The 20,093-nt window shown below is 41.7% G+C and overlaps 1 protein-coding gene across 2 annotated transcripts in view; it reads right to left on the reverse strand.

Moving 5' to 3' along the window:
• Nucleotides 1–20,093, reverse strand: part of BICD2 (BICD cargo adaptor 2) — a 51,830-nt gene that overhangs the window by 21,170 nt on the left and 10,567 nt on the right. For both annotated transcript variants that reach the window (XM_041467224.1, XM_041467223.1), the window contains exon 2: nucleotides 156–368. In XM_041467224.1, the coding sequence (XP_041323158.1) occupies nucleotides 156–368 (213 nt within the window). The remainder of the gene's footprint in view (nucleotides 1–155; nucleotides 369–20,093) is intronic.

The raw sequence follows: 20,093 nt of genomic DNA on the forward strand, positions 1-20,093 counted from the left end.
AACTGATGTGCAGTACCCACAGGACCAGCATGACCAAACACGCAGCCATGTGTCAAATCGCCTTTCGGCTCAGGAATCTTCCCTTTTTTTGGTTACATAGCACCAGAAAATGTAAAAAATCCAAACTGCAGTGAACCCTGTGCATCTTCACTCACCTCCTTCAGTTCCTGCGCAACAGAATTAAGGCGTTCGTTTTCAGACTGTGTGTTGGCAAGGACATTTCTGATCTGCTTCAATTCTGTCTGCAACTCCATAACCTTCTTCATGTAGTATTCTTCTTTGGTAGCTGATTCTTGAATCAAGGTTTCTTCTCTGCTCTCTCCATCTGCTGCTACCTTCTTGTGGTTGGTATGGGCCTGTCCAAAAGCCTAGGACAGTCAGAAAACACATCTTTTATCAGTAAACCTAAAATTCTGCATAAGTAAATTCAATTTTAGATAGTTGAAAACATTTACCCTCAAATATTTCTTCAAGGCAAAGGAATGTAACCTTTTCCTACATCCTTCAATTCTGGGGTCAGATTTACAAATCCTAAGTGGCCAACACTGCACTCTTGAAAGTAAACCACAGCACCTAAACAGTGTTTTGTGATGCAGAATGCTTAGGTAGAACCTCATATAAACCCTTGTGGGTGGGAACAACCATGTAATGACTCTGCTGTTGAAACATGACTGGCTTTCAGCCAGATGACAGCAAGATGACCAGACACTACTGCACATGCATATTCTTTATAGTGGGGTTAGATTCACTTCTGCAAAACCAGAATCACTGAGAACACATCTGGCATTAGCAGCCTGTTCCCTTTCTCAGGCTGAGAGCTCTCAGCAGCTGCTCCTGGCTGGGAGATTACAGCCCCCTCCCTTGCGCTTGGAGACATTGGCAGGGCTGCTCCAGATCCAGGCTAAGCCAGTGGGGTCATGATGACTGAAGTAGGTCAGGGGACAATCCCCCAGCCAGCTCGAGACATCAATCCCCAGCAGTGTGTCAGCAAAGGTACTCAGAGGCAGGTCAGAAATTCAACCCACTTGTCAAAGTTTTGCGGGGTCTTCATTTTGCTTGAAACCCTTGCAGGTGATGGTCCCTGTGGTAGTGTTCTCCACACGTGCGCCCAGCCCACACAGACACCGCAGCTGCCGCAGGACGGAACAGCCCGCGGCTGTCACTGGCACGTGCAGGAGAGCAGAGCTGGCCACTTCCAACACTCACATTTGTAACACATGGCCTGGCAGACCGGCTATACACAACAACATGAAAAAACATGTGATCTTTTAAGTGTTGCACACTCTTGCACCACAATCCAACCCAAGGCATATTTGGAGCTTTCAGGTGCCACAGTATCTTTTTGGGATGCCAAAACATGGCAGATTTTCCTAGTCAACGTTAATATCAGGCCAAGTCAAGGACAGAGAAGCATCTCATGAAACTCCTTATCTAGTCACGCATTTTCAATTGATGCCAGCTCTTCAGAAAAATACTGAGAGAAGAAAAAAAAATCTGCTTTGAAGAGAAACAGATTTCAGTGTTTTATTACTTTTATATATTGCAGCAGGCACATTAATAGCACAGAAACTACTGACTATACCAGGGCTGAAACAGCTGATCAAGTATGCTAGCTCTGCCTATGATTAAAGGCACAAAGATATTGCTCCTATCAGACGACATTTTATTTCCAATAAGCAAGTCAGAGATATAGGAGACAAATATCCATTGGAGAAATTCTAGCCAGATTCATCAAGATAACCTAAGGGAAACTAAAAAGTGCCATGTTTCAGACAAAAAGCACCATCTGGTGCTGGCAAGTTCTTGTCAAATGAATTTCAACAAAGCAGCTTAAAAGCCTAATACCCAAGATCTCCATAAATGTTAAAGGGATAACAAAAAGCATGCTAGCTCCTCAAATACACTATTTTTTTCCTGTAATAAAGTAAGATCCACCTTTAGAGACCAGTATGTATGACAAATCACTGGCACAGAGAAATGGACAATGGATATCTCTTTGCCCAGTGAAGTACCACCATTTGCTCAGCTGCAGGATGCCAAAACAGTAAATGGAAGTTCAGGACAGTTAAAGCCACAGCTGATCAACCAGACCTCAGAGTCCAGACATGATTCCATCAAGGAGCTCAGTAATGCCACTAAGGGAGGGATTCTTAAGAATAATTGTGGAGACTCTGGGGGGCATTCCCTGGTTTAGGGAGACACAAGAAGCTTCCCTCAAAAAGCTGTTAAAACTCCATTGGCTCCTTCCCTTGCTCCTATGTCCCTGCGCCACTCCCTTCCTATCCCCTGATTGGCCCTTATCTTTTTACTGCCCTGAGACTAGAGTCACCCTCAGGGTCCTTCAGGAGTGAGAAACGTGGACCCCTCCATGTGTATGCCTGGGACCTGAAAATCTTACTGGGCGGCTGAATAAAACATCTGTGGATACCATGCAAAGGCCCTTTTTTGCTTCCTTACCCTGGACTTTACTAACAGCAATTCTGGCTGCAACAAATAATGACTAATTTGCTCATGAAAGTTCCAAGGCAGATGCTAGGCCATGGGTTTCTTCAACATCTGGAAAGAAAATGTCATCATTTTGCCCATGTCACAATTGACAGGGAGTATTTAAACACAGAAACTGCCATAAAGGATAACACCTTCTTAAAAATCCAATATCCTCTCTTCTACAGAGGCTAATGCCAGATGCTTCAGAGAAAGGTGCAAGAAACCACATAATCTCTTCAAGCTGGGGATTGCCTTAAGCCCCAATGGAGAATGCCTAATGTAAATTTGAGAGAGCTACTTACTTTGAGTTACCCATGTAAAATACCTCCTTTTTTCAGAAGTTTATGCATTTTTTGGCCTCAGTAAAATCCTACAACAACGAATTCTATATATAAAATCTTACTCTTACATGACAGCTTGTCATCAGTTTACAAGTTTCCCACATTTCCATACAAGAATGCATATTTTTGTCCAGAGGCTTGAAGGTGTGGTGTTAATTTTGTGGTCAGCTGTCAATCACTCACTGTTTTTTGAGACATAAATCACAACTCTCTAGTCTCTGGCGATGGTAAGGTGAAGTTCAGTAAGTTATCACTACTTTTATGTGTAAGAGGTTTTTCCATTCACTACAACAGTCAGACTCCCTTTTCAAAAACTGCCTTTTATTATGTCTTGTCCCAACTGGCACAACTGACCCAACCAAACGGGAACTGCCCACACACACTAACTGCAGAAACAAGCTCATGGCCACTCCTACCAAAGGATGCTGCTGCTCCCTGTGGGCTCCAGTTACTTCTGCACAGTAAGGCTGTTATTTGCTCTCAGTCAGCATGCTTGTGAAGTGTCAGCAGAAACCCTGCCGTTAGCTTGAGTTTTGCTGCCTGGAGTACAGAACTATGAATAAACAGCCTCTGACACACATGGAACACAAGAAACCTCCTTCAGAGCCATGGTCATCAGGACAGACACCCTGGAACAATACAAGCTGCATGCATTTATAAGACCACTTGAAAAGCACTTCCATTCCAACCAAGCTTTGTTATCTCCCTTGTATGTACTTAGAAACAACATCATACATCACTGTTACAAGCCATTTTCATAATTCATGTGGAGAACAGGAAATGTAACTTTTAACAAAACTGCAAAATTAGAGGGCAATGTAATTACCTGCCATAGCTACAGCCCAAACCTGTCTTAAATCAAGCTAGGAAAACTGACTTTTTACTGCTATGCATGAAACCCCTAAACCTTCATACACGCTGGAGTCCAGCACCTGCCCATCTACTTTTGCTTTAACAATATCTAAAACACAGGAGCAGAAGTCAAAGTTACCCTGCTCTTCCTCCTCTTCCAAAACCTCTACTTCCATCTACTAGGGAAGAAAACTGTTCACAGTTATACTGGAAGATAGACTTTGGAGTATCTCTTCACAAAATAAAAGTTTCTGATGTGAGGGCTGCAAAATATCATGTTCTGCTCAACAGTTGCCTCTAGGAATTACGAGACACTAATGTTAAGAGAATATCAAAATTCTTATCTTCCAGGTTCCCAAGATCAGGGCAAAAGCAAAATCAGACTTCATGAACCAAAACGCCATCTTTACTATTTGCTCAGCTGTGCTTGTCAGTGCACTGGAAAGCACTTTTCTGGACAAAGGTACAATTTACTCACAACTATCTCTTCAGAAAGCTGCACGGGACACACATCAAAAGCCCTCCTAGGGTTTAACACCATCTGAAACCAACATAAACGAACCTTTACCCTCAACACACAACCTCAAATTCTGTAATACACAACTCCAAATTTTGTATAGCCATTTACCTCTGGACCAGGTAAACATGAAATACATCCCAGTGGGGACTTGCAGTTATGTGTTGCAAGTGCACCAAATCATTCAGATGCTAATTTTTGGTCCTTGCTCATAACCTGCTGCCAAAGCTGCAGATCAGCTGAAACCCTGACAGGTTTCCTTTGGTCAAGCTGCCATCCCCTACCAGCCATGCCAGTCTGTGAGGTCCTTCTCCTCTCTTTCTTCAAACACACTAGACAGCATTGCCCAAAGGCCAATTATAACATACCTAACACATATGGAAAATTTGCCCTAACTTGCTCGTGAAGGTTTACCAAAATTAGTACTAGAAATGCTATTAAATGAACTTTCATGTTTGCAGAATTACTTACATCAGCAGACTCAAGGCATGTAGAAAATACATGCTATCATATTATTAAATAGCCCAGAAAATATCATTGCTAAATTAAGGAGATTACTATAAATTTCAGATGATAAAATCTTAAATCTCAAGAATTCAAAGCTCTCCACAACAATTATGGATGGAAAAAAGAATCTGGACAGCAAATGGATGAGGCAGACTCATCCAAAAACAGCAATGTTATATAAAATGATCAAACCCAGTTCACTTCATATGAAGCCCCGGATCAAGCTACATTTAGACTGAGTTTAAAGTACTGATTACCAAAAGACAGACTTAAAAAAAGGTGATGCTTCCTCTAGGTTTGATGATAACACAGATTCATCCGTTTATGTTGCAGGAGGAACAAGATCTCAATCATGCAGATGCAGGTAAGTTTTTTGCATGAAACCCAGTACACTGAAGGATGCTTCCATATAAAACTCCATGCTTTGAGAAGAAAGCTTTCCCAATGTTGTGAAGTTTAGCATACTGCTAACATACCAAATTCTTAAAAACATTGTTAAAATTTTAAACATGATCTTTTGAAAGAAGTTCTTTATCACAGTGCAGCTGTTCAGGGAACACATGAAATGTGAAGAATCTCTGAAACATGCTTCTTAGAGAATTCCAAATGCTTCTCTCAGAACAGCTGCTGTGCTATGGGAGATGCACAGATTGGTCTCAGTCATGCTCAAAACAAGACTCTCAGGCCTTCAGGAAAATCAGAACAGTTCTGCCTTATTTGCCTCTATAATCTGTCACTCCAGACCTCTACTTAACCTAAAAGTCATCCAAAGTATGCTGGTTATGCTTCCATATTTTCTGGGATCCTGAACTAGACTGCTAAAAACAAGAGTAACACAAAATACTGGGATGCCACTATCAAATAAAACCTCCCAAAGAGATACCGGAACAGGCTTTTCTGAACAAACCCAGTATGATATCAAACCCTCTACTAAACTCTGCAAAGAGCTGATGTTCCTAAAGGCCTGTCAGGAGCTGATCAGAATCCAGGTGCTGCACAGGGACTGCTAGAGGCTCTGGAGGCTGCCCTGCACTGTCTCTCGGGCAACACCTTCACTCTGTACCTGTCTTCTTACATACATTGAACCACAGCAACTAGGAAAGGGCAAAAAGAGAGTCTCATAGATGCTTAAAGCAGACATACTGACAAGGAAATCACAGCCCACCGGCCCTGAGATGACGCAGATGAACAAACAGAGGAAGTGACATCCCACTCATGCTCAGTCAAAATCACAGGGAGGTTCCTGTGCCATGCAGAAATACACCCAAACAAACAGAAAACACCACAAATATTTCAGTGAAGGAGTTTCATAAAATAAGTTGCTTAAAAATTCATTTGCCATCTACACCTGAACTTGTGTTCTCCATTTAAAGGAGTAGGGAGGGGGCAGAGAGAGACCATTGCTTCTATACAAGATAAAAAAATAATAAAAAGGGAGAAAAATCTTAAAAGAGTGCAAACTCCACAAAACAAATCAACTTCTGGACATCACTGATCCCCATGCTCATTTCTTCTCCAGTGAAGACTCCTTCACCTATGCACCTCATTTCTTCCCATTTTCCAGGCTGCACATCCAGCCACACACGATGCTGAAATGTCAAGCGGCATGGACAGTCTTTAGTAAGTGTCACACTAGCCTTTTCTCTGCAGTGAAACACTGCTATATGATGCTAACAATCCTCAATACACGAAGCAGCATGAGGCATTAACCCTTTCCTTCACTCACACAGTGATGTTGAAGTGATGTTTCAGCCCTTCTTGCTATCACAGTCACATTAACACGGCTGCTGCATCATCACAAGCAGACCAGAATGTGCACAAGCTCCTCCAAGAAGCACATTAGGAAGAAGAGGAATTAGTTTCAAACTCATTGACAAGAAAAGCTGACATAAACACAGGAGAAAGGCAATAAAGGAGAGCTTGTCTGAAAAAAGTTCCTTGCCTTTCTCAATCACATTTGAAAAGCAGAGTGATGTCCATGTGCATGCCTGCACCAGAAGAGCAGTACCATGTACATCTACCACCAGAGGAATCACACACAGTGGTGCCTATTCACCTTTGTGGTCAGGTTTGAGAGCACTCTAGTGTTTCTGTTTCTTTTGTACTGAAGATCAAGAAGGATTTGCAGAAACTGCCTCTTTTAGAAGGCTATCATTAGCTACTTTTGCAGTGAAAGAATGGTTTACCCATAGAGTAAACAGAACCCAAGCCCCCAGTAAAAAAAGGTGCCATTAATCAAGATGTCCTTTTTTAAAAAATAAGGATAAAAGTCATGAGACTAAACATCAAACAAGACATTTTCCTTCAGTTGCTCTCTACCACTACTCAAGATAGATTTTTTTCAGGAGGCTTTCTACTGATTAACAGAGATCAGTACTCATCCTTCCCCTCCTTCAGCAACAGGCACTAAACTGTGATCAAGGTACACATGTTCTCTCCCTTTGGTGTAAGGGAACAAAGCCAGCCCTGCCAGGAGTCATTACTGTCCACTCTGACTTCCAAGCAGAGGTCCTGGAAAGCTTGGAGTTAAAAACCAAGGACATTAGTCACAAAGGTCTTTCATTCACCACTGTCATTCATCACTACCATGAAAGACTGTGGGCATCGCTGCTCTTGAAGATGTGAATGCTACTTTTGTTTCAAACCTTGTGCTATAAATTAGTTAAATACATCACCTCCCAAAATGTGGTCTCTGTCACTTACAAACACATGTGACTACTGACATCAAAAATAGATTTGCTGACAGAGTGGAGCATTTCCTCATCCCCAGTGTCCTGCTCTGGAGACAGTGGGCAGGATGGTGTCCCCATGGCCACCTCAGAACCTGCTGCTGCCTTCATGATTAGTCATCTTCCCAGAAAAGCCACACAACCAGCAGCCCCCTGCACAGCCCACCAGCAAGTCCAGGTGTTCTCAGCAACTTCAGTGGGCTCTCAGCCAAAGCCTGGGGTTTTAGTTTTGATGGGGTTTTTTTGTTTGGTTGGTTTTTTGTTTTGGTTTTTTGTTTGTTTGTTTGTTTGTTTTTTTTTTTTTTAAGCAAAATTCCTATAACTGTAACAGGGAAGTAGAATTAAAAAATACCCAATTGCATTCTACCGAGTTTAAACCTGAGAGGAATGGAAGTTTTGGTGAGCATTCATTTCTGCTTTCTTATAAATAAAGAAAAGATGCATGAGAGGGGAGAAAGGTGAGGTGGAATAACACACAAGTCAACAGAAAAAAGTACTACTTTCAGGATAACTTTAGGTCTGATGGGTTAAGGAAGAACATAAAATAAGTTACCCCAAAGCATCTTTCTCTGCTGTGCATTATAACAGACTAGAGACTTCTACTTACAAAGTGCAAAGGGTCCCCTTACCTGCCCACTGTGGTATCGAAACATAGCTGAAACTCACTCTTCCCAGAAGTCACACTGCAGGAAATTTGATCATCAATTGCTGATTTTTAAACCCTTCTGCTAAATTTGATGGAATTATTTATTTGTACAGGCCAGTTCACAACGTTGGCTGATTGGTACAGGCCAGTTCACGTCAGCAGGTCAGTGGGTCATCTTCCCCTGCATACGAAAGAAGTGACTGCAAATGGACTCTGTACAGTAGTGTCTTGTTAACACTGTCTCTCCTCTGCAGGCACTCGAGCTAAGCACCTGTCAGGACATGCATTACAAATGATTGTGGAGAAACTTGATGTAGGTATTATCTACAATGAAATAATTTTTAGAAACTGAAAACCAGGTGCAGTGATCTGTAAGTATTACACTAGGTCTCTAACAGCTGACCTCGAAGAATAATTTCACTAAAGCCCATAATTAGTCCTGAGAAGATCTGTTATGAACCTTCAGCAGGTGCAATGGAGGGTGCCTCACACAGCCTTTATTGTAATAATTCATAGAAGAAAAAACTTTCATCTAGTGTTACTAATCAAATGATACCCACTGCTGTTCAGTAAGCGCCTGATCAATAAATCACTGGAAACTGCACAAATGCATCATAAAGTACCTCTGCTGACATCACTGCCTACGTCCTCATCTTCACCTCTGATAAGGATAGTAGAATAGAACAATACTTTTTTTACTCTTATTGAATAAAAGGAACAATGTAACCTTGGAGAAATAGATACAGCAGACAAAACAGAAGCCATGCAAAACAATATTACAGTTCCTCAAAAGTGCGGGTTGAAAAACAGCCCCCTAAAAAGGACACCAGAAACTGAAGACCACCAAAGAAGACCCCGAAGAACACATAAGGACTTCCAATAAGGGGGGCAACTATGTAAAAGAAAGTATCACATACGCATCAAGTAAGCAGGCACAGTTAATGAATATGCAATCAGCGTGTGCAATAAAAATCTGTCTACCAGGGCACTCAATGAGGGGAGGGATCCTCCAAGTGACCACAGCTGCAATAAAGAACGCCTGCTTTCTAATACTCAAAACTGTGTTAGAAAGTTTCCATCTGGCCAATTTTGGTACCACCTTAACCTATCCTGTGGCTGTGTGGGGCTTGGAGGCTGGATGGAGTTAAAACACAACATTTCCACTAAAAGATCCTGCAACAACATGAAAGAAAAATCAAATAAGATCTCAGTCCTCTAAACATATATGTGTCTGTATTTAAAGTTAAGAGGAGTTATACCTACCAAAGACAACTCATAAACTTATTAAAACCAACTCATACTTAACAAAGCCAGTATATGCATTCTGTCCTTCAGATTAGACCAAAACGGAAATAGTTTAACTGCCCCACACACGACTTGCATGAAAAACCTTTCTTTTTCTACTTGAACACAATGATTTGCCTGCAATCTGTCAGGAATATGCACTGGGAATGTGTGTGGCCTTGCAAGTAGCAGGTGTGACCGAGTTCCTCTTGGCAACCTTGGATCTTCAGACCAGCACCACTACCTCCTTCATCCACAGCCCAGCCCACACACAGCCTGTGGCCAGCCACCACTTGGGCACCAGCACAGCCACACAGATCTCAGCTCCTCATCTGCTCCTCACCATTGCAAAAGCTCTCACATTTCCATGAGTTTGGGAGTAGGCTCTTTCTCCCACACACAAATATCCCCAGGGGCCAAACACAAACATTAACTACACAGCAGGCATAGATTCACAAACAACAGCTTGGAGGAGATCTGGTACCTTCAGGGAAGTTTTGAGGCTTTTCAAAACATTACATCACTTCCCACCATATCAGCCCACTCCATATTGACATCAAGCATCTTCCAAAACATCACGCAACAGTGAAGATTTGTGCACACTCCAGGAAAGAGTCCAGTCCTTGATCTAGCTTTCATTTTATTAAAATTATGGTTTACACTTTCTTTGGAGAAAGGCCAGTTAACACACAAAATAATTCCAGACTGCCTTCCATAAAATGTTGTGGTGTGAGCTGGAGAAGGATTGTACCTTCCAGAGTGTCCCTGCAGCACAACCCTACAGCAGAGCTCAGTTCCTGTTAGGTACCTGTGAAGTAATACACTGTAAGGAAACAAAGTGACATTGTAGAAATTTGGAGAATCAGGCTACACATCTACGGCTGTAAAAGCCTGCTGAGCGTGCCCCAACATGATTAACTACAGAATTCAGAAAAGCTGCTGCAAGATTATGAACTACTTTCCTATAAAAGGAACACAAAAATAAAGCACAAGATAGAACATTCTTGTTCCCACACAAGAAAGATTACTTATTACATATGAGCACAATCCACTTACGCAACTGATGCTGAAGTGCAGGCTCCTACAAGGTCAATGAAGAGTTTAAGTTGGCACCAAAGGAACTGCTCCCTAGCTCAACAGACAGTCCCAAGAAATTAAGTTTTAACATCTCTCTCACCTCCTCTGCCCCAACCCAGCACTTGAAATCAGAAAACCAAGAAGATAATTGTTTTAACTGAGAACACGATTAAGAGGTTCAGGATGAGAAGACACAGCTTCCACTCAACTCTTTAATTATTGGTAACCAAAGGAGCACACACACACGCAGTGGTGATAAAAACCACTTTCCATCTTCTTCACTGGCTTTGCTTCCCAACCAAGGACGTTTTATCTGTATGGATAACAGTAAGCATGAAATCCTCCAGTGATATTCAAGAAAATGTTTTCCTTTTTTTTTTTTTTTTTTATACAATAGCTAATAGCATACAGCTCTCACTGCAAGAGGACTCCTCCTAAGAACAATGCTTGCCTGCTGTGCAGGCACACCCACTCTAGAAATAACACAAGGAAGTAAGTTGCATCCTGTAAAACATATGTAATGTACAGGTTATTACACTGCTGGTTATTTACCAGCATAGTGGCTTCCCCTGGTGTGACAATAACAGAAGCTTCCAGGAACAAACCCTGCTCTACAGGAAGTCAGAAATATGGCTGCATAAACACAGTCCAGTACATATAAATACCTACTAGTTGTTGTTACCAGAATGAACCAGGGCATGAGGCACTTTCAGGGGAAAAAAAATTAAAAATCTCTGACTAATTTTTTAAAATACCTCAGCAGATTTTTCATCACCAAACTACTAAAGGAGACTAATGCTAAGCATGGAATCACTTCCTGCATATGTCAAAGTTACCTGTGCTCGTGTGAGCTCTGTTGTTCGTGTACTTTTACGCAAAGAGCTTTATAAAAACAAAAACTACTAGTCAGGCTTTCTGGTTTTAGTTGTCTTCAATCACTTCACACAGAGGTGTGCACACATACATGTGCACAACTGCACAAGGCATTTCATCCAGTGTACCATCTGTAGCTGGTTCTGCATGGCAAAAGCAGACATTTTCTTGTTATCTAATTGCCCTTTCATTAAGTACTCATTACACCTGAATAACAAATTTATTTCTCCCCTAGAACCTAAGCAAAGGTCCAGCCACTTTAACCCAAATATAACTGCATAATCTTTTGTGTCCTACTAGCACAGTATTTTCAACCAACTCCAGGGGAGTCTCTCGATTCCCTCTGACATATTCTGCTTGCAACCTACATCCAGGCTTCGCAATTAACTAGAGCATGTTCACTTACCATTGCCCATCATGGTTGAGTATTGCTTTAAAAAAACAACATTAGACATATTTGAGCCTCTATTTTAAGGTTTGGGTTAAAAAGCAAGAAGGGTGAGGGACAAAACCCAGCCTTCTTCTCGCAATGCAATTTCTACAAACATCCTGTAGAGAGCAACTGCCAGTTGCAACAGCCACACGGCCAAGTCACTGGTGTGCACCAGTTAATCTGGAGCACACAGCTCAATCGATACTTGATGTGGCTGGTGAAGTACTGCCCAGCACCCTCAGATGTCTGACAGTGGTGTCAGTGTCAGAAACAATTCAAGGACAGGGTTTTACCATCGCTTAAAAAAGGGAGGACAAGTGCATTTCCATCTGCTCAACTCCACGAGACACTTTCTGAAGTAAAGAGGAGGATTAGGAAAGAAAGATACAAAATACAGGAGGAAGTGAAGCCCTGGTACATGACTTAAACACTGGCAAACAGGAAACAGGCTTCCCTTAGGGCCCCATCCCTGGAGGGGTCCCAGCAGCAGCGCACAGGAAGGGAGAAAGCCTCTCATGAGAGCTTTCTCATGAGAGCACCAGCACACTGGCAGCTATTTTCACAGGGCCCTGTCAGGATTACAGCAGTCACTGCTCATTTTGGAGCAGAATACCTGTCAAAGCAAAGCAATAAGGGGAACTGTCCTTGCTGGCAAGAGCAGGAGTTTTGGCTAAAACAGACAGCCCAACAGAGCGGTCTGCACACTGTCACATACATGCTGAAAATGTTATGGATCCTGCCCTTTTGTTCAACCCCATTCTAGCAGCATCCAGCACACCTAAAGAGACTGCAGGTTATCCTGGGATGTGTCACTGCTCTGTGGCCATCTGAGAGGTCCTACAGCACCACAACACTACCAGCTGCAAAGCAAGTGCCCCTTCTCTCCAAACATTCAAATACTTTTCATTATGTTTAGCTTTGTTTTCTACCTTATGAGCAAACCCACAGTCTCCAAAGGCCGGACGGTATAATGGGAAGTAAGTAAGTCTCATTGCTTGCAAGACAGAGCTGCTAATTGCAACGGAGACATTACCTCATCAAGGCCCAATGTCCAAAATCAAGATAAATTTGGGAATTCTCTAAATTGGATGCAATCTGAGAAACCCAAAGAGAGCTTGTGAACACAGTCTGTTCCTGACTTCAGAAAACTTTCACAGAAATTGTAATTAAAAATAAAAATTAAAAATTTTTTAAATATCCTCCAGAAACCAAAATGGGGCTTCAGAAAACACCCAAACAAAGCCCACAATGCTCTGTCCTTGCCAGGAACACAGCAGCAAGCAAGCAACAGCAAAGGGTCAAGAAAAAGCTGTCCTCAGATTTCAAATTAATCGAACACAATTGCTGGCTACTGAAAAGAGAGCAGAATTAGTAAAAATAAATGACTGAATAATAACAGGACAAGAGCCTGGTTATTATTGGACATGGCAAAGAGTGGTCCTTTTTTGGTAATTACAAGACTGTAAACAGAAGTTGTGTAGATTTTTAAATTATTGGCTGAACTGTATAGCACCCTGTCAAAGAAGAAAAACATTAAAAAAATTCTTCAAGTTAAAAGATGCATAAAATCTCACAGGATTCAACATAGAAAAGATGGAATTACCCAACTTCAGAAAACTGCACAGCAAACATTAATTACACATTAATTAACAAAGAGCAGTTAACTACATTTAGAAATTAACAAAAATATGGATCATTACAAGTTCCAAAGGATGTCTTGAAAAAGCTCTGTCTTGGGAGTCCAAGGCCAAGGTCTGAAACCTGAAATGACAGCAGTGCTTCAGAGGATCCAGTGAAAAACAAGGAAGAGTTGGAAGAGCATGATGGATTCACACTTAGTGCGAAAGTGCCAAAACCATTAGAAAGGATATTGCCAAAGACAAGAAACTTGAATAATCTACATTGTTACTTTAGCCTAAGGCCTTGGACATTCAGAATTAAAGGGCAGTAAATCAAGTCTGTGAATTTTGGAGGCTTTGAAAGCAGAACACAGAGCTCTTAAAATAGCTTTGCATAGCTAAGTCAAACCATAAATAAATCTCGTATTTCATTAAGGAATTAATTTCCAACTAATAATATTGAGACTTTGTAGGTACACATAAGGGAATGATTTTGTCCCCCCTCCAGACAAATTTAAAAATAATTACATGTTCTTCATCATCTCAGGAGACAAGAATCTCCACAGTTATTCGCTTCCAACTGCAAACCCAGGTATTAAGTGCTACTGATGCACATCCCATATGATTTCACACCTCCTGTGTAAAGGTGTGCAGAACTATGTGGTTTGTGTGGTAGGAAATAAATACAGCCACCACGAGAAACACAAAATCCTGACCACGAATAGCAGATCCCAGATTGCAACAACACAAGACAGAACTGCAAACACAGAGGTAAGGGTTACGTTCAGACTCTCTTTTTATAAGGAGTACTAATGAAGAGACAATAAAGTATAAATCAAAAATAAAAGAAGCATTTGGAAGCATTTTTCTTCCAAATAATGGATCTGATTTTATTTTGTGCTCATAATTTCATCACACCCCTGATTTCAGCAGGGCAGGACACTGCAGCAAAGCAGGAGGAATGTTTACATTCCTGAGCAGTGCTCTCACTGCCAGATCCACTGAAAAGAAATGAATGTTATTATCATCTTTTAAAAAAATGCATACAGGAAACCTCATTTAGGATTTTGGACATGTAAGGGATTATCACTCTTTAACTGTTCCAAGCATTAATACAAAGGCCACTTGTCACCACAACAGCTGTTTGACCAGCTCTTCTGTTTTGCCTATGTTTCGGTTTTCTTAGATGGGGAATGTCTGTCACAGATTCACTCATGTCTGTCACTGTCCTCCAGCCAGAGACCCTTCATGTGGTTGCTAACTGAAAACGCATCTCAAAATGAATAAACACATCTTGACTTAAGTTCTGACCTCATCTTCAGTAGGAACGTAATGCAGATTTTGTTGCCTCTATTAATAATTTAAACATCTCTATGAAGGTTCACTTGCCCAAGGCCATGCACCTGAGGAGGTGATATGTGTGAACCCCTCTGCCAGCACCACTCACTCTTGCACTTGGGTGAGGACCAGACGATTCAGGAGCCATCTATCCTAGGCCCCAGACAGATCAAGAAGGCCCACACCAGGTCTGATCTTTGTAGCAATGCTACAGACATTGCTATATAGAATCATAATTGAACAGGATAGAAAAAAAAGTCTTACATAATAAGGATTTTAAGAGGATTTTATGTAATAGTATATTTCATATCCTATTGCTAGAATCCCACTGAAAATCTCCAAATTACTTTTTTCCCCTCAAGGAACTTGTGTAAAAACATGGAATCAAAGCAAGCTTCTGGATATGTTTCACTGATGAGCTGCCCACACACTTGTGTCCCCATTACTGCTCCCTCCCTCCATCCTATTTGATTGCATTTTCTTTAAACAAATCCACATATTTATGAGGAAATAAACATTTTGACTGCATCTTGCTCTACAGACAGAGCAGATCCCCTAAGGAGAGGCATAAAAGCCTAGTCTTAACAAGGGCTTGAAAGGCAGTCTCCTCCTGCCTCCAAAGGTGAAATTTGTTGTTTATTAATCCAGATCAGCAATTCCAAGAGCAGGGAAAAGTTAACCCCCCCTCACTGATTTTTGTTGTGGCAGTAGCCTTACGTAACAGCAGTAATTTAAACTACAGTTTTATGCACATAGGTGCCTTGATTAAAACAAACCAATCCATACTGCCAGGACTGTTTGCTTTCAGGCAACACTTACACAGCACGTGGCTGGTGGCTAGTGAAAGGACAGCCAACAGCATGGACCCAGCACACACAGTCACAGGCAAAGTCATCTACCATCACCACAGCATCCAAGGTAAGGACTTCAACAACAGGTACCTCTCAAGTTTCATATGGTATGCGCAATACAAGGAAGTGGTAAATAACTACTCCATACACCTCATAGGGGACTTTGGAGTTGCATCTACAGGCAGACCAATCAAGAAGCGTGAGTCCTCTCACACAAACCATCCAGGACCATTGTTGTACAGGTTGGTTGGACAGTGGCCCAAACAATAAGCTGTTTTCAGAAAATCAGGGATTCATCCTCTTAGGTGGCATGAGGGAGGGATTAAGCCTTAATTTAGCACCATTTAGAAAAGATTACCCTTTAATTGCAATAGGAGTTGGCAGACACTGGCAGCAATGAAAAGCCTTTATCCTGCAAAGCTTCCAGGCAGTCAGTGACAGTTCCCAGGCCAGCAGCAGAGACCCAGCCCATGCTGTCCCCAGCCAGCTGCTCAAGGCCACTGGACTGATGGGGCAGAATGCAGGGGCCACACAGCTGCATTACAACTGCAGAGACAAACCCCTGAATCATTGGCATTCAGACTGGGTAGGGTACTTTGGGCTGCCACAGTGCACTGAGGAGCCAAAGCCTTCAGAAGGGCTCAGCTGCCAGTACCACCCAGAGCTCTGCCCGGCAGGACCCAGCTGGTTTGGACAAAGATCCAGTATTGGGGATATGTTCACCTCCTGCCTTCTGGCCCAGTCAGCAGAGGAAGATCCCCACTGACCTCAGCTCTGCTATTCTTTGCTGACAGGGCAAGAGAGGTGTCATCCTGTATTTTCTGGCACTGAGAACTCTGCTAAAGCAGATACATGACATGCCTCAGGTAGAAGGTTGCCAGATCCCTGCCAAGGGTTGCCAGTAGCCCATTGCTACTCAGGAGCCTGTTACAAATGTCTGATTTGGAGCAAAGCTAAATGCTCTTCCAGATTGGCACCCAGGAAAATGTAATTCTTGTTCAAACAGATTTTGTTGCAGCAGTAATGTGTGTTTTACATCTGCGCCGGATTAATCCAAGTTTAGGCTGGCATAGGACATCCCAAAGCCTACAACAGTTTAACTCAGGCCAGCTTTATTTTTAGAAGTTCAATGAAAAGTAATAATTTCTGTGGATAGACAAGGCCTTAAACCAAGGTTTAACCCCCTTCCTCTCCACTTCTTACCCATGCCAGGCAGTGCCTGGCATTTCTGACAGCCTCAGGCCTGAAAGATGAAGCCACTGCCCAGCTGGCTGAGCCATCTCAGCTTACTGGGAACCAGTGAGGGAAGAAAGAACTCTGCAGCATGGAGGCTGGGAGCTGGAGAAGAAAACTGTGACTGATTAGATGAGGAACCATGAGAAGTACTAGTGTCAAGGGAGAAAGCAGATCTTGTAAGGAAGAGGCAAAGAGCATGTGTCCAAGGGAAAAGAGAAGAGATGACAGTCAAGACAGTGGCACAGGTTACAGCAGCAGGATTATCAGCGACTGCAATGGAATTCAACAGGAAACCGAGCGCAGGATGAAGTAGGAGTAGGAAGAAGAGACATGAGCCTGTAAGCTGCTTGTCCACTTCAGATGTGAAAGGGCAGCCTCATCCTCTTTGTGCCCTAACTGCTTCCAGTTTCTTAGCCTACGGCTGAAGTTTGTCTCCTACCCTGGAAGAAAACCTGACCAGTAATTGTGTAATTTGCTCAGGGCATTCTTTCTAAAAACTTTCAAGTTTTGAAAATTCAACACCAAGTAGCCTGGCATTGCACTCAAGAACACCTTAGAAGAAACTCGAGTATATTATCAGTTATCCTTGGACGTTATTACACTTCTCTGCATTCATGTCACTGCTATCCTTGCTGCTCATTGTCAAATGAAACACTGGATACATCTATACAGGACTGATGTCTAAAGCACAATTAATCCTGTCGTGGGGTGACAGCCTTTATCCCAATATCGTGTGTTGTGTCTGGCAGCTGCAAAATAAAATTCTGATCCCAGCATAGAACTGAGAGTCGCATCTTGTACTCTATGACACACTGAAGCAGACTAGTGTTACTTTTTAAGAATACAAGAAAGAATTCTGTCTTTCCAGGAGTTCATTTCATATTTAGAGTTTGAATTTCAGCAAGATGATCTGCTGCATTATAAACAGTGTCATGGATTGACTCTGGCACAGTGCCAGTGCCCCCCATGAAAGGTGTATTCCCCAAAATGGTCATTGTGAGATGTGACCCAGGAACAGAACAAAGCAGGCTCTAACTTGGGAATGGAGGGAAAAAAACAACACTTTATTAATCTACATAGACACAAAAGGAAGGGGAAAACTACACACACACAACAGACACTACTTTTAGGCACAGGAAGGCCACAAAGTTAAAGAAAAAATGAAAGAAATTGAGTAAGAGGAACTCTAGCCATCCCCACAGATGTTATTCAAATTCCTCAAACATAACTTTTCCGTTATTACTGCAGTCTTCTGCACTGCAAAAACAAAGAGAAACATACATATATCTATTACCTACAGACCTGAAATTTCAAGACACTAGATCAGTAATCCAATAGGAAAACACTACAGCTACACTCTGCTGCAGCACCAGTTCCAAAGGCAGCCTTAAGACAGTTCTTAAAACACAAGAAGTTAAACAATTCAAGAGTTAAACAACCTAAGCCTGAGCAGTGGAGAGCATCCCTGGGTACACAGACACCAAGTACTAGGCTGTTCCAATAGCTCTGGAATCCTTTAGAAGTAAAATCTAGCTTTAGATCCTCATTGAACTAAGAGGCAATGCAATAAAACTTGGATCTACACGAACTCCACATCTCATGGAGGCTCTGTTCCATTGTGCAGCAGTGCCTACTGAAGATTAAGGCCACATTCTTCATACAAAGCTCAATGTTATGTGCAGTAACACGTGACTAGCACAGCATGGTACCAGGCAAGAAATGGGAGCTCAGGGCAAGAAAAATACTTTCATCAAATGAATCACTTTCTATGGAGATGACTCTTGCCACAGAGAACAATGATAATAAAACAAGAAAATACATTTCTCATAAAGCACACATAGAAATATAGTGTCCACCTTAATGCTCTTTCAGGTTTATTGTGGGAAAAAGAGCATACACAGCTACATTGAGAGTGGCAGATCACAGGGCTGATAAATGCTCTTTGAGGCCAATTCTCACAATTCCCAGAGCCAAGAACCTTAAAAGCACACAGATGCCTCACACAGGCTTCACCAGTCCCAAAAGCCTCCCTGGATGAGCCAGATTCCAAGATGCTCCCCAGCTGTAGTGTCTCACACTGAGGAGCATGAAAGGAATTTATGCCTTACTATCGTCCCCAAAAACCCCAACAATAGGGAGGTAAAAGGGAACATCAGATCAATTTTAATGTTAACAGACTTTGTGTCACATTAAAAGGGTCCATTTGTTTCAGTCCAAATAAGGCATTTATATTTTAGGGCACTTGGCCACACAAGCTACATTGGAACAAACAGCTACAAACCAGTGGAGTAGCTATTTTTCATATGTGTATATATATGTGAAAAATGCATATTTTATGATTGGCTTTTCGCAAATATTAAAATTAATATTATATGTGTTATGTTAGAAAGTTATGCTGTATTAACATTTTAACAGTATGGTAAATATAGTTTTATAGTTAAAAGGTAACTTTTGTAGTTAAAGTAGGAACTATGTATGTGAAATGTTTTCTTTTTAGAAAGGAATGAGGTGCTCCCACCGGATGGCAGCTGCAGGACACCTAAATCTTTCAGAAAAAGAGGATTTATTGCTCTTTTATCGGGAGAAACGAACTTCTTCCCACCTGGTGAAGTCAAAAAGACATTAAGAGGAGACGTTGATGATGAACAAACAGAATCCTTTATTTGAATGGAATTTATGCATCATGTATAAAGTACATGAATATGCAACAGGCTATCATTTTTAAAGGTGAATCCTTTGTTAACGGGTGTCCTTTTTCGGGTTTGTGTTGCCCAGAAAAAGGTACCCGGATGTCTGTAACTCTTTGTTTTTATTGTCTCATATTGTCCTAATCTCAACTGTTCAAACTTTAATTATATTACTGTTGTTATAACCATTTTATTACGATTAAATTTTAAAAATTTGAAAAACAAGTGATTGGCATTTTTCACAATATATATGTGTGTGTGTGTCTGCATATAAGAGCCGCTCTGTCCCACAAAATTCCTTTACTGTACTCATATTGTTTGGCTTCTACATGTTTCCCAGCTGAAATGAGTAGGCATTTCTCCTTGTCTCCGTCTACAGAGAAAAAATAAGAAGCTGCTTTATTATTAAGTGCTCAGGTGGAAAAGCTGTCTGAAACATAACACTGCCAAGAAAGCTGCACTCTTCCTTTCCATGAGAGCCTGGAAAACAGAATACTTCAATGGGAAAGGTTTCCTCCAAACTTCCAGGACAGACAAAGGTCAAGTCCACTATCCCAGCAGCCTTGACAAACAGTCTACAACCCAGCCCTCAGAGGCCCTCTCTACTTCCTAAAAC

Source organism: Pyrgilauda ruficollis, unplaced genomic scaffold (genome assembly GCF_017590135.1).
Source record: "Pyrgilauda ruficollis isolate IOZ18807 unplaced genomic scaffold, ASM1759013v1 scaffold203, whole genome shotgun sequence".
NCBI classification, from domain to species: domain Eukaryota; kingdom Metazoa; phylum Chordata; class Aves; order Passeriformes; family Passeridae; genus Pyrgilauda; species Pyrgilauda ruficollis.